The sequence below is a fragment of the Peromyscus eremicus genome, chromosome 5 (genome assembly GCF_949786415.1).
Source record: "Peromyscus eremicus chromosome 5, PerEre_H2_v1, whole genome shotgun sequence".
Lineage (NCBI taxonomy): Eukaryota > Metazoa > Chordata > Mammalia > Rodentia > Cricetidae > Peromyscus > Peromyscus eremicus.
The window spans coordinates 55,810,810-55,825,379 of record NC_081420.1 but is presented as its reverse complement, the minus strand read 5'-3'; the positions used below and the strand labels follow the sequence as shown (position 1 = coordinate 55,825,379).

Here is a 14,570-nt window from a genome sequence, read left to right as displayed (position 1 = left end):
AGTCTGAATAACAGAAACAGAAATTTTAAACAGAATGATAATGAGTAAAGAAATGGAATCAAAAATCAAAACTTCCATCACAAAGAAGCCCGGGACCAGATGGCTTCTCTGGGGAATCCTACAGAACATTTAACGAACAATCAACACCAGCATGCCTCACACTCTGCCAAAAGACTGAAGAGAAGGAAAAAGTGCCAAATTCCTTCGGTGAGGCCAACACTGCCGTAACATGAGAGCCAGACATAGACACTGCGAGAACCTGCAAGCCATGGCTGACTACTGAAAATAAAGACATTGTGCTGCTGTTGCTGATGATCAGAGGGCATTAATGTAACATTTTAGGAGAGAAATGCAAGCTTGGATGTGGTCCCAAGAAATCATCTTTGCAAACGAAAAACTCTTACTTATCCCCACCTCCAGTATTCAGCTCATATAAGAGAGTTTGCCATTTAGTTGACAGAAATAGTATAAGCAAATAGGGTTCACATCGAAAATCATAAAAACATTTCTCAGAAATCAGGAACTGAGTAAGACCCCACAATAGAACGTTAAAGTGACATGAAATTTCTCCCAACATCTTTTGTAACTTAGAAGAAAAAAATCAGCTTTCCTGTTTTGGGCTGTACAAAATTCAGCTCATGGGTCTCTGAGATCTAAAACTGCGAGGTTTAGTGTGAGGGCTGCACTTAGCAGCTGGGCAGTGGTTACTATGCTACAAAATAACATACTGAATTGCACCATAAATACTATTGATAGTGTTTGGGTCACCACAAGAAAAAGAGAAAGAAAAGTCAAGAATGTCATGAATGTTCAAAGAAAATGTTCAAAGGAATAGTCTGAAGACTAAGCTTACCACATATAAACAGCACCATGCTGAGAAAATACAAACAAAAAAGGTTACCAAGATTCAGGAAAAACAAAAGACAAAAGAAAAGAATAGTGACAATTCTACAGGGAGCAGCTACCCACCTCCCTGATAGACGAGGAGAATCTGAACAAAAGTACTTTTCCAGCATGATTGTAACAAAAAGTAGAGAAGGCAGCAAAACAGGCAGTCCCTCTGCCGGGTCTGTGCACAGGAAAAAGAAATACTAAGTGATTCAAGCAGGGAAGAGAAAAAAGGCATGGAAGAGAATGGGTTACTAAAACCGAATACAGTAACATAACTACACTACCAGAGGTATAAACTGCTCTAACAGCAAAAAGGAAGTGATGAGCTGCAATGGACAGGATGGGAAGGCACAGTGTGTACAACTGTAAGTCCTGAAGAACAAGTAAGATGGCGACAGTCAGGTACCAACAAGGTGACCTTACTCTACATGGGATGGGGGATTACACATGGTGGGCCAAATATGCAGTCTATGATCAGGGCACAGCAAATCATGTGCTTCAGACAAAAAACATAACTGTGAGAAGAAGTAAGTAAGGGTTCTGGAAGGTTTGACAGGACAAGCCTGGACGGCCTCAGACGCCTGGGGAGTCTGCACTTTATTCATGAAGCAAATGGAAACCACCACTTTGGAAAGGTCCTCTCCTCCGAAATCTGCACTAAGTGAAGCTAATCTGTATGCTGTTGGAGGACTGAGCACTTAACTTACCAGTGGGTCACTGATTATTTCCCTCCAAAGGTGACACACCAAGCTGAGGTTCCAGTACAGGTCCTCCACTGGGAGGAAGGCGAAGATGTGCCTCAGGACTTCACTAGGCAGCCTACAAATGTGGCTGGGTACTTCTTGGCAAGGCACAGTTCCAAGAAGCCCATAGTACGAGTCAGGAAAGGGATCAGGACCAATGTCCTCGATATCTTGGCCAGGTTCTGTAGACACTGTAGAGCACTGTGACAAACCATCCTCTGCTTCTTGCTTGACCTCCCTAAGTCTTGTACACGATGAGAACAAACGATGGCGTGGAGTCTTCTTAGTAACCCCATCCCACTGGCTGGCCTCTGCAGCTCTATTACTCTCTTCCTCAAAGGAACGAGACCGTTTCCTGGTAGGAAGAGCAGATCCTGATGAGCCCAGCCTCACTTCTCCATTATCATCCTGAGGCAAAGTACAACTGCTTTCTGCAGGAAAAATCATATCACCCTCAGAGTCCTGACAGCTGTCCCTGCCAACAGAATTGCTTTTGGCCATGTCATTGGTAAAACGCCGGTGGCCAGCTAGGAAGAACTCAGTAATAAATCTCTGACATCCTTGACCTGTAGAGAGAACCCAAACAGAACAGGGAAAAAAAAAATCAGTGGCTGCTGACCCACAGTAGACCCAAATAAGACTAATTATCTATGTTAATGGAAAAGAGAGACACTGGTATGCTTATGGGTCAGGTGGTCATATAAACAGCTAATATAAAAATAATCAGACGCATATTTAGCAAGAGACAACCGTTATGTACTGACCAACACTCTACCATGCAAGCATATATATGTATAAAGTCAGATGCGGGACACTGGACACCTGAGTGGGCACACAGAGAAGAAGCAGCTGCTCACGTTCACGTCCCAGGCACAGTGCAGCTTCCTGGCTTGCTCCCACAACAGCAATTCGAAGTTTGCAGAAAGAAACGTGCTTTATCAGGTCCACAAGTGTCTATTCTTCATCTGACCACTCAAATATGTTTAATTTCTTTTTATTTCCTACTGTGAATCTGCCACTTTTAAAACAAAGAGCTGGAATTTTCTCATTTTATTAGCATGATACCCAGTATCTTCTTCACATGTACTCAATCAGCATTTTCTTTTCTTTTCTTTTTTAAGATTTATTTATTTATTATGTATACAGTGTTCTGCCTGCATGTGTCCTTGCAGGCCAGAAGATAGCACCAGATCTCATTACAGGTGGTTCTGAGTCACCATGAGGTTGCTGGGAATTGAACTCAGAACCTCTGGAAGAGCAGTCAGTGCTCTTAACCGCTGAGCCATCTCTCCAGCCTCAATCAGCACTTTCTAAGTACATCTACTTTTGAGAGGACTATGAAGTGACACTCGCTGACCTCACTACCTTTCAAGAGAGAGCCCAAGCAACAGTGATCTCAGACACCACTACAGCTTTTTCTAAATGAAGTATCAACGTACAACAATATATATGGTTCCTTTCTAAATGGTAAAGCCCAAATTCTTACTTTGGAAAGAAAGAGAATGGGTTGAAATCAGAATTAGCCTTTAAATGAATTAACAGACTTGAAATTAATATCATATTGGGGAAAGGAACATCAATTATAATTGCTTCCAGAGCAATATAAAAGACTAGAGTTTCACATCAGTAAGGGCTCGCTAAATCCAGATACTTCTGAATTGCCAAAGTCAGTCATATCACTAGTGAAAACACTGCTACCCACTCAGCAGCAGAGGCCTGAGGAACTAACAAGATAGGCTGAGAGGTGGGCTTATCCACACAAGGCAAACTAAACTTCAGAACTTAAGAATTAAGTCTGAAACTGCCTCACAAAATTGGTTACAGCAGTCCCCAAATTGGGAAATATGGATTATTTAAACTAGATTGGATTCTGAAATTTGGAAAACCAATCTAAAGATTTTAAAATAGGTATTAACAAAAGTAAGAATTTGTCCGATATAAACAGAGGTGACAAGAAAAATCAAATTGCTAGAAGTTGACTTTCGTGTATTAATGGTATCAAAATTAAAGAGATTAGTGACCCACATTTGATCATTACACATTGCACACTGTATCAAATTACCACACTGTACTCCATTAATAAGGATAAACATTGCATACAAATCAAAAAAACTAAAGTTTTTAAATTCAAAAAGCAAAAAACAAAATAAAACAAAGAACAAACCTGTCAGGTGATAAGTGTGAATCCATCACAGGAACAGGGAAACACTTTGACAGGTTCTTAGGAATCGCTGTGACATGACAGAAGACCATCATGTCTAAGGTATTATGCTTACTGGACAGACCAGGTACCAGGAAGCAGGGGTACAACTGGCCAAGCACTGGGGGAAGCACAGGCCTGTGACCTAGCTACTCTGGAGGCTGAGGCAGGAGGATGAAAGCTTAGTGAGAGCTCATCTCAGGACAAAAGGTAGAAAGAGCAGGGCTGTAGCTCCCGGTAGAGCACATGGCACCCTGGGTTCAATACCCAGTTCTACATACAACGACCAAAAGAAAAAGCACACCCTGTGAGGCAGGAACACTCTAAAGAAAAATACTGATCCTGTGGATTTCCTGACAGGTTGGTCAAGGAGGCAAGATGCTCGCAGACTGGATGACTGGAGGAACAGTGACAATGGTCCATGTCTTTTATTACTTTATAATTAGGTACGCTGACAGGGTCTTACATTACAGAAAGGCAGAATTTCCATGGAAAACATACAAAAAATGAACACAAATGTCAACCTGTTCTAGCGGGTCTGGAAAATCAAGCAGCGACATTTATGAACACTGGTATGAAACTGGAAGACATTCAAAAGTCACACCAACTACAGATTTAGAGACAGAAGATACTTTTTTGAAGACATACCCTTATTGCCTCCTTTTGTTCTGGGTCTAGGATAGAGGCCATGGTTCGGGTCTCTGCTTGTCCATCTCTGACTGAAGGGTTGAGTCGAGGCCAAATGTCTCTGGGCCAAATGCTGGCAGTCCACTGTTGTAAGACGCTTCTGCTTGAATCGTCTCACTGTTTTGGAACAAGCAGAGGAAATGGGACACTTGTTAGTTACTCCCAAACACAGACGGTAGCCAGTGAATTATACTCAAGTAATAGGAATACAATGAGGACTGATTTTGAAGATCACCACAACTGGCCTTTCTCTTCTCTATTAGTTCCATGTCTAAGCATAAGTTTCTTAGAATTTAAGAATGTTTATGGGGCCAGGCGGTGGTGGCACACGCCTTTAATCCCAGCACTCGGGAGGCAGAGCCAGGCGGATTTCTGTGAGTTCGAGGCCAGCCTGGACTACCAAGTGAGTTCCAGGAAAGGCGCAAAGCTACACAGAGAAATCCTGTCTCGAAAAACCAGAAAGAAAAAAAAAAAAAAAAAGAATGTTTATGGCTACCACCTCCTTGACCACACCCATCCTCAAGCCTGTTTAATGCTTTAAATAGGAGAATGTAAAGCAGCACTCACAAATGGCATTTTATGATCCTAAAATGACTTTATTTAAAAATTTTAACATACTTTATAAAAGCCTTCGTTGATTATAAAATACTCAAAAGAAGTTGCCCAGCCTATAAAGACAAACACTGCACACTGGCTCTCCTATGTGAAGCCCTGCTCTGAACTTTTAGATCTGTGTCTCCAATTTGGAGTCTGTAGAGGTCAGGAAGCTAGAAAGGGCCCAAGAGAGGAAACAGGGAAGAGGCCTTAAGAGGTTAGGGGATGTGATACAAAAAAAGGTCTCCATTAATTGGTAACAGACGAAGCAATTTTCCCAGCCTTCATTTAAGCCATGATTCTACAATAACCACAGAAAATTAAGAGTTGGCTATAACAATAAAAACTTGGGGTTGCCGGGCGGTGGTGGCGGCGCACGCCTTTAATCCCAGCACTTGGGAGGCAGAGCCAGGCGGATCTCTGTGAGTTCGAGGCCAGCCTGGACTACCAAGTGAGTTCCAGGAAAGGCACAAAGCTACACAGAGAAACCCTGTCTCGAAAAACCCAAAAAAAAAAAAACAAAAACAAAAAAAAAAACTTGGGTTTTTTTTGTTTGTTTGTTTGTTTACTTGCTTTTTGTTTGGAGACAGAGGCTTACCACGTCGCCTTGGCTGGCCTGGAACTCAAATATCCTCCTGTCTGCCAAAATTAAAAATTTAATAGTTTATTTTCTATCAAAGGAATGAATTAAACTACTTCTTTTAAATTGCAACTTTTAAAAAACACAAGTATGAGGACCTGAGTTCATATCCCCAGAACCCATGTTTAAAACAAACAAACAAGCAAGCAAAAAATGGGAATAGTAGCCTAGGGCTGTGGTCCTAACGGGGGGGGGGGGGGCGCGGGGACGGACGGACAGGAGGATCCCCACAGCTCACTGGCCAGCCTGTCTAGCCAAATCAGGGAACTCTAGGTTCAGTGAAAGACCCTGTATCACAAAGTAAGGTAGAGAGTGAGTGATAAGTCAGACATCTGACATCAACCTCTGGCTTCTGTGAATTCATGTGTGCGCTAGGAGATAGACACACACACACACACACACACACACACACACACACACACACACACACATGCATTCAGGAGATACACATACTAAGGCCCTGGGTTTCAAAATATATATTACTGAGAATAACTACAGATGACACTTTCTATGACTACTCCTGCTCAGTACCCAGACAGCTGAGAAATCACCCTTCCCAATTGCAGTTAATTCTTTGAAGTTTTAATATAAGTTTTTAAAAATTAAACTCCATGAATACTGTAAGACATCTAAAAAAGTATTTCCATACACACTAATAGTTGTATGCTGGAGACCTTATGACTACCTCACTTCAGAAGACAGAGAACTACCGTGTCAGGCCCCACCACAGGGCACACATATGGCTCTGATGAAGGAAGCACTGGGTAGTTCTGACGTAGGCATTTAACTTTTATCTTAGATGTACCGTTGATTAATGAGAAAACAGAGAGAAATGTCAAAATCATACGCAAAGTTGCCTACCTACTTCTACTTAGCAAAGCTTATCTAACTTGAATAAACCGTGCAAACAAAAGCAGACGAGAAAGCCAGAGTGCTCCTCGCCACTTTGGCCACATGAGGCCACGGTGGAAAGACAACTGTCCGAACCAGGAAGCAATCCTTGACCAGACACCAGGCAGGGAAGTGTCATCTTGGACTTTCCAGAACGTAAAAAATGAATTTCCGTTATTTAGAAACTATCTAGTTTATGGCCTTTTGTTATAGAAACTAAAAGAACCGACAGTGCATGCTCAGTAAACACTGCATGGGTGACGGAGAAGCAAGGCAGGGTGGCCGTGGTACAGGAGTCTAACCCTACATCACTATGACTTTTATGGAGAACTTGGCAAGGCCCTCAGCCTCCCCAAGAGACGGCCTCAAAGCTACTACACAGAACACACAAGAAACATTAAAAATGTTCAATCTCAAAAGGATCTGTTATGGGGAAAGAACAGAGGTATATTTTTGATTTGTATTTATTTCATGAAATATACTTGAATCTAAAATGCTTGTTGAGAAGATTAAATGTTTGCAGAACCATAACAAAGGCACAAGAATGAAGGAGCTAATGAGAATGTTAGGACAGTGTTATGCCTCCCACGTGTTCTGGCACATTCTCTGTGTTCTGGCATGAAGCCATCATTGGAAGGCGCTATGGTTAAATAGTGAAGGTGGGGCACACTTAGAGGAGATCCGGCTTCTGAATGCTTCTGTATGCAGGAAGTTCCCTCTATTATACTTGGTGTGGTGGGAAATGTCGTGACTTGCAAGGCAGAGGCAGCATTTCAATTGGATTCATATATCTATGTAAAATAACCTCTAACTACAGCTAGTGGTCAGAAAGCTAAGTTGTATCCCAAGTGTCTGAGGTAAGTGTTGTAACACACTGACAGAGAACCAAAAGTCCCGAGTCTACATCCTCTGCAGTGAAATCATTTAACACCTCCTCCAAGCCTCTGAGAGGAGGGGTGATGCTCCCCTTGACAAGGTGTATGCGTTACTACAGCCTATGAACATAGACTCTAACAACATGCTACTCTGAATTTACAAAATGAGATAACGCATGTGTAAGAACTGCCAACACTCACCTCTCTACATCTATGTCAAAACCTAGCAACAAAAATGCCAGAATTACATGACTACCACACCAATCTGAGTGTCTCCTTAAAAGCATATAAACCTTATTTCAGAAGCATCAGTGTTCTGGGTAACTTAAATATACTAAAATTCTAATTTCATTAGTATGACTTTGAAGAAACAATTCAAATATAGTATTAAAATAAAAACATCCAAATGCATAAAATTTTCCAAGTCACCATGCCAGACTTAATGCTATTCCTTCTTCCTTACACAGCAAATGCACGTTGCACCTCTTTGAAAGGACATTTATTGTTACAAGCTGCTTGTGAGTCCATAAAAAGTGACAATAGAATGTTTCATGATGAAGACCATCAGGATTCCTCCGCCTACCAGATATATTAGAATTGTTTCTGAAGCTTTTCAAAGCACAGGAAGCCCCAGAGATATTCAAATAGGCCCCTCATTACCTATATGCATCTGTACCCCTCTTTCCAAATCACTATCATACTGACTAATAGAAATGTGCAAATCCCTCAGATGTTAGGACAGTGGAAAATGAGAATATTAAAAAAAAATCTTGGCAAACACATTTTGTTCAGGCTCAAATACACCCATTCTCATATTCCTTTCTATGGCGTGGCTTTCTTTTGGTACTTTGTTCTGTCTCCTCTCAAAAGTGCCCCTCCCTAGCCCCTTTCTCTCTCTGGTAGACTGCTTTTAGCTCTGGTCTGTGGACCACTAGCACCTCAGCTTCCTGATCTTTGTTAATCTGACTCCAAGATGGGGGTCATTACTTGGAGTCTGGCCTTTCCCTAAATCCTCAGAGCTCTGCACTTTGACCATGGTTGTCCTGGTTTGTTTTTACTGTCAACTTGACACAACCAAGAGTCATCTGGGAAGAGGGATCCTCAGTTGAAGAACTGCCTCTCTCAGATTAGTGGGCATGTCTGTGGGTCATTTTCTTGACTGCTGATTGACGTGGTATGGCCCACAGCCTGCTGTGGGTACTCCTATCTTCAGTATAAGAAAGGTAGCTGTCACTGAGCAAGTCAACAAGCCGGCGTCCCTCTGGTCTCTGCTCCAGTTCCTGCCTTGAGATCCTGCCCTGGCTTCCCCTGATGATGAACTCTCAAGTATAACATGAAATAAACCCTTTCCTTTTGGTCATGGTGTTTATCACAGCAACAGTAAAATAACCAGAACAATGGTCTAAGGCATCTCACCCTACTCTGGCCCAACTTCTTTCCTTAAGCAGGTCCTCTGGTGGAGACTAGATTCTTGTCAGCCTGCCCTGAACTATATTCATTACCAAACCTCTGCTATTGGACACAGAGACTATGTCTTACTATCATTTAACCCTCTTAAGTACTTAGCACAGCAGACATTTACTTATACGTTGAACAAAAAGTTCCTGACAATAATTGGTAATTGGGCTTTCATTTACCTGGCCTCACTTTTTACTTTTTCTTGAAAATCAATTTAAAACAGGTCACAAAAAGTGAAAGTTAAGGATTTTGTGGCCCAGGCAATTTATTACTTCTCTTCTTTAGCACAAACCCTCTGCTCATCTTGCTTCTGATGCAGCTGGTCTCACTTTAAGCCTGGGCCCTTATCAATGCCAGACACATAAACAGGTGTGTGCCAAGCTGGGTGGTGGTGGTACACACCTTTAATTCCAGCACTTGGGAGGCAGAGATAGGTAGATCTCTGAGATTGAGGCCAGCCTGGTCTGCAAAGCGAGTTCCAGGACAGCCAGGGTTACACAGAGAAACCGTCTTGAAAAACAAAAAAACAAACAAACGAGAGAGAGAGAGAGAGAGAGAGAGAGAGAGAGAGAGAGAGAGAGAATTCTCCTAGCTGAGTACTTAAGATCATGGCTTTAAAAAGAACCTCCTCCACCAAACACACATATGCATACACAGACATACACCCATGAGCTATCACCACCTGGAACCATTTCAGATTGTTATGTGATTTAAAAATAAAGTTTTACCATGAGGTCATTTCATGTTTGGAGTTATTTGGTATTACAACAAACTTTACTCTAATAGTTCCATGATTACTTGAAATTGACACCAAATAATCCCCTTGCCCCTCTATCTTTACTACTTATACTAAAAAATCCTCTAGAATTTAGAGATTACGGACCTAAATGAACAAGATGAAGACAGTTAACTTCTTAGAATTCCTGGAGAGACTAATTATTGTTAAATACCTGCTATTAAAATTAAAAATCAAGCCGGGCGGTGGTGGCGCACGCCTTTAATCCCAGCACTCGGGAGGCAGAGGCAGGCGGATCTCTGTGAGTTCGAGGCCAGCCTGGGCTACCAAGTGAGTTCCAGGAAAGGTGCAAAGCTACACAGAGAAACCCTGTCTCGAAAAACCAAAAAAAAAAAAAAAAAAAAAATTAAAAATCAAAAAACAAACCAAAAAATCCAAGCCAACTTCCTAGTACACGGTTCCTAATTGGAGAGAATACTGCTCCGCACACCAAATTTAACTTTGCTAGTTAGATAACAGTGCCACCCTACCTCACCTTGGTAGCTTCCCTCATGCTCTGCACAATTCTCTGACGGATGGGCTCTGACCCCTGGTGTTGACTGTGAAGACAGCACAGGTGCAGTGGGAAAGAGTCCTTTATTACTATGATTCTGGTATTTGAAAAGTCCAATGACAGCCAGTGAAACTGAGTCCAAAGAAATATGGTTAACCATCCCTCAACTCTAGCACTCTAAGCAGCCACTCAAGCCAGGAAGTACTTAGTAGAAATACAACCACTCTGTACATTTGAAACACTTATAATGCTTTCATAAATATTTATTAAAGTATATCTTATATAGATTATTGTTTTAATATATCTTCATTCTATTATATTATTAACAATTATTTGCATAATGACAGTTTAATATTTCCACTCTGAGGCTAAATGTTTTCTGTAAGATCTAGTGGGAAGGGGGAATGAAGAATATATTTATACCCAGCATCCTCCATATATAACCTCACAAATAACTGTTAATTAAATGAAAAACTGCACAACTATAGAACTGCCCTCTACAGTTGGGGCTGTGGTGGCTTCAATGTTCTTACAGCTCTTTAAGGCTTTATGGTATCTGCAATTCCTTCCCTATGGTCTCATTTCATCTGCAAAATAATCCCATGATTACTCAATTAAATTGGGGCTCAAAAGACCTGCTTCAAGTCACAACTAAGCACCAGGGGCTAGAGAGATGGCTCAGTGGTAAAGAGCCCTTGCTGTTCTTGGAGATGACCAGAATTCAGTTTCTAGCATCCAGGTTGGGCAGCTCACAATGGCTTGTAACTCCAGCTCCAGGGTGATCAATGCCCTCTTCTGGCCTCTGCAGGCACCTGCACACTCTGATGTGTACACACACACACATACACATACACACACACACACACACACACACACACTTCAAATTTTTTTTTTCAGAGCTGAGGACCGAACGCAGGGCCTTGAGCTTGCTAGGCAAGCGCTCTACCACTGAGCTAAATCCCCAACCCCTCAATTTTTTATTTATTTATTTATTTTAACTAATAACACCAGCACAAGAACCTGGGTTTTCTGATTCCTTGGTCTGGTGTGTTCTCCACTCTTAACATTCTCCCCTTCTAAGCCCAGAAAAGTTTACAGGAGGTTGGAAAAATGTCAAGTTAGTGGAACATAAAGATACATAACTAATTCCAGCACTCAAGAATTGGAGGCTAGCCTGGACTACACAGTAAGACTTTACTAAAAATGAAACTTATACCAAGTTGAAATCTTAAACCATTAAAAAACAACAATAATATCACTGTTATATGTCACAACCAAAGAGAGTTGATAACAAATATGCTGAAAACATTAACTGTAAGAGAAATGTCACTATACTGTCAATAGTACAGACTCAAAATGAAAAACCTTCCAAATATTTTGTCCCCATTTAACTCTAAAACAACCAAACAAAAACAAAGCAGAGGGGAAAAAACAAACAAAAACAAACCACCAAACCCAAGAAGAGATCATACTCAGTTCTCATTTCCCTCAATAGCATTCAGTGTTCAGGTAAAGCCAGGACCTACCGGCCACCACATCCTGCTTCTCTAAACCCAAAGGTCCACATCAGCTGGCCCAATCTTTTATTGTGGGGTGTGTGAGGGGAAATGATGCTGGTATACTGTATCAGGAGGCCAAGTCAACCTCAGGTATCATTCCTCAGAATCTGTCCTGTTTTTAAGAGACAGGTCTCTAACTGGGAACCAGAGCTTACCTGATTCAGCTAGACTGGCTGGCTAGCAAGCCCATGGTACCTGTCTTGTCTCCCCAGGGCTGAGATTACAGGGCATGCAGTGTCCTGCACAGCTTTGTATGTGGTGCTAAGGATCCAAAACAGGTCCTCGTGCTTGACTGGCAAGCACTTTACCAATTGAGCCATCTTCCCAGCTCAGCAGCCTCAATCTTTTGTAGTCACCTCATACCCTGAAGTACCTACTGCTTCTTCAAGAATAGCATCCATTTGTTACAGCAAGAAAGGATGGGCTGGACTGTTCATTCTATGTCCCTCAGAAGGAATGACAGAAAACAAACAGAAAGATCACTATTTACCGTCCACAATATATCTTGATATATTTGAAAACCTTTTTTTATTATTCATTCATTCCTCAACCTCTTCCTATAGCTACCACATCCCAGATTTGCTATGAACTTCATGATAGCGTTCCTTATGGTATCCTTGTTGCTAATACTATTTTTGACATTGGAGAGCATACAAAAATAAGTAAGCCTGACCATAAGGCAGCTAACAAAACAAACACAAATTGCTAAACATACAGCAATCCAAGTACTACATAAATACATGCATAAGGGCCTATGGTAGTAAATAGAATTAGGATCAATGGAAGAAGTGTCATGAAGAATTCAGTCATAAATGATGAATGGGATTCAGTCAGACATAAGAAGACAACATGAGAAAAAAAAAAAACTAAAGGCACAGCAAAGCACATTGTGACAGAAAAGTTTCATTTCTTCAGAACAACCAGCTGATAGGGAATGAGAGATAACAAGGCTGGAAAAGGAACTTGGAGGCAGAGACTACAAAAGTCCTCTTATATACTGCTAAAGAAAGTGGCCTTTATTGCATAGGCAATTCAGAGTATCATGCAGTTTTTAAAAAGCAAGGTCATTACACAATCAAGTTTAGATAGACATGGAGACTGTCTGCAAAACAGATCAGAGAGGCATGGTACCAAGCTAGGCAGGAACTGGAGAGGGCCTGAGAGCAGGAGCTGGGTAGAGACAACAGTTGAGTAGCAACACCGTGCTAAGACTAAGAGATAAATCAAGGATAACTGACGTTTCTTGTGGAACAAACGGTAAGAGAAATGGCATCATCAGCTATGTTAAAAAGCAAAGGAGAAAGAGCTGTTGTAATGGTTTTTCCCAGAAGGAGAGAAAGGCCTAAAGTTTCAGTTCTAAAAATAATTTTTCACCGGGCATGGTGGCACACGCCTTTAATGCCAGCACTCTGGAGGCGGAGGCAGAGGCAGGAGGATCTCTGTGGGTTCGAGGCCAGCCTGATCTGTTACAGAGCAAGTTCCAGGACAGCCAGAGCTGTTACACAGAGAAACCCTATCTCAAACAACAAAAAATAATAAATAAAAATAAAAAATAATTTTCAGGGTTTCTTCTTGTGTTTTGTTTTGTTTTGGCTGTTGGTTGGTTTGCTTTGCTTTGCTGAGGTAGGGTCTTAGAACAGAGTCCAGCTAAGTGCTGGGATGACAAGTGTGTGCCACCATGTCCAGATTATTTTGTTTTTGTCTTTGTTTTGTTTTGTTTTTAGAGACAGAGTTTCTCTGTGTAGCTTTGGAGTCTGTCCTGGAACTCACTGTGTAGACCAGGCTGGCCTCGAACTCACAGAGATCCGCCTGGCTCTGCCTCCCTAGTGCTGGGATTAAAGGCATATATCACCACTGCCCAGCGATTATTTTGTTTTTACCGCCTGGCTCTGCCTCCCTAGTGCTGGGATTAAAGGCATATATCACCACTGCCCAGCGATTATTTTGTTTTTAAAGGGAATACCCAGTTAAGCTCCAGGAAAGGTCTACGAATTGTTAAGAGCAGTCTTCAAAAAGCATATGACTGACCATTGACAATATAAGAGTTGGCTTTGGTGATAAATTTCCAGAAGTTATTTCACAGCCAGAACAGCAAAGACAGAATCTCCGTTTGTCTCTAAACTAAAGTCAGCCTGGAAGGGATAGAAAAATAGAAGAAAAAAGACAGTAACAGATTTGAAATTAGAATTCAAATAGTTTTATGTATTCACAAGTCAGGAGACATGTTAAAGGATGGGTTCTTCGATTATGACACCCAAGTGCCACAGATCCATGAAATACAGCAAAAGTCAGGTAGAAAATTCCAATTCCAATGACAGCTACAAGGGAATTGAGACAGTAAAGGCCAGGCCACAAACTAAAGAAATGGACAGCTCGACCAGACTGAGAGAGCAGCAACAGCCCTATTCATAAATTAGAGTACAAATACCCACTCCTCTCCAGAAGGTCACAAGGGCGGTGGGGCAGATTCACAAAGCAATAACTAGTTCCCCAAAGGAAAACATACCACAAAGCAAATTCATAAAGCAAAGGAGAGGCAGAATCTTATTTGGAACACTAGCCAATTATCCTGGATTTCAAATATTTCATCCTTTTGTGAACCACGGGTCTCAGTTTTGTTTAAAGGATGGGAAACTAGAGCTATAAGGCAAAACCCCATCATTTGTAAGGAAGGAGTAGGTAGCCCAGACTAGCCTCAAACTCAAGGTCTTCCTACTTAAGTCTCCCAAATGTTGAGAACTAA

At 41.5% G+C, this 14,570-nt stretch overlaps 1 protein-coding gene across 2 annotated transcripts in view; it reads right to left on the bottom strand.

Annotated features, from left to right (window-relative positions):
- Fbh1 (F-box DNA helicase 1) overlaps positions 1–14,570 on the bottom strand; it is a 39,085-nt gene that overhangs the window by 23,645 nt on the left and 870 nt on the right. For both annotated transcript variants that reach the window (XM_059263491.1, XM_059263490.1), the window contains exons 2-3: positions 4,483–4,638; positions 1,599–2,200 (exon numbers count right to left, since the gene is read on the bottom strand). In XM_059263491.1, the coding sequence (XP_059119474.1) occupies positions 1,599–2,135 (537 nt within the window). In that variant the 5' untranslated portion in view covers positions 2,136–2,200; positions 4,483–4,638. The remainder of the gene's footprint in view (positions 1–1,598; positions 2,201–4,482; positions 4,639–14,570) is intronic.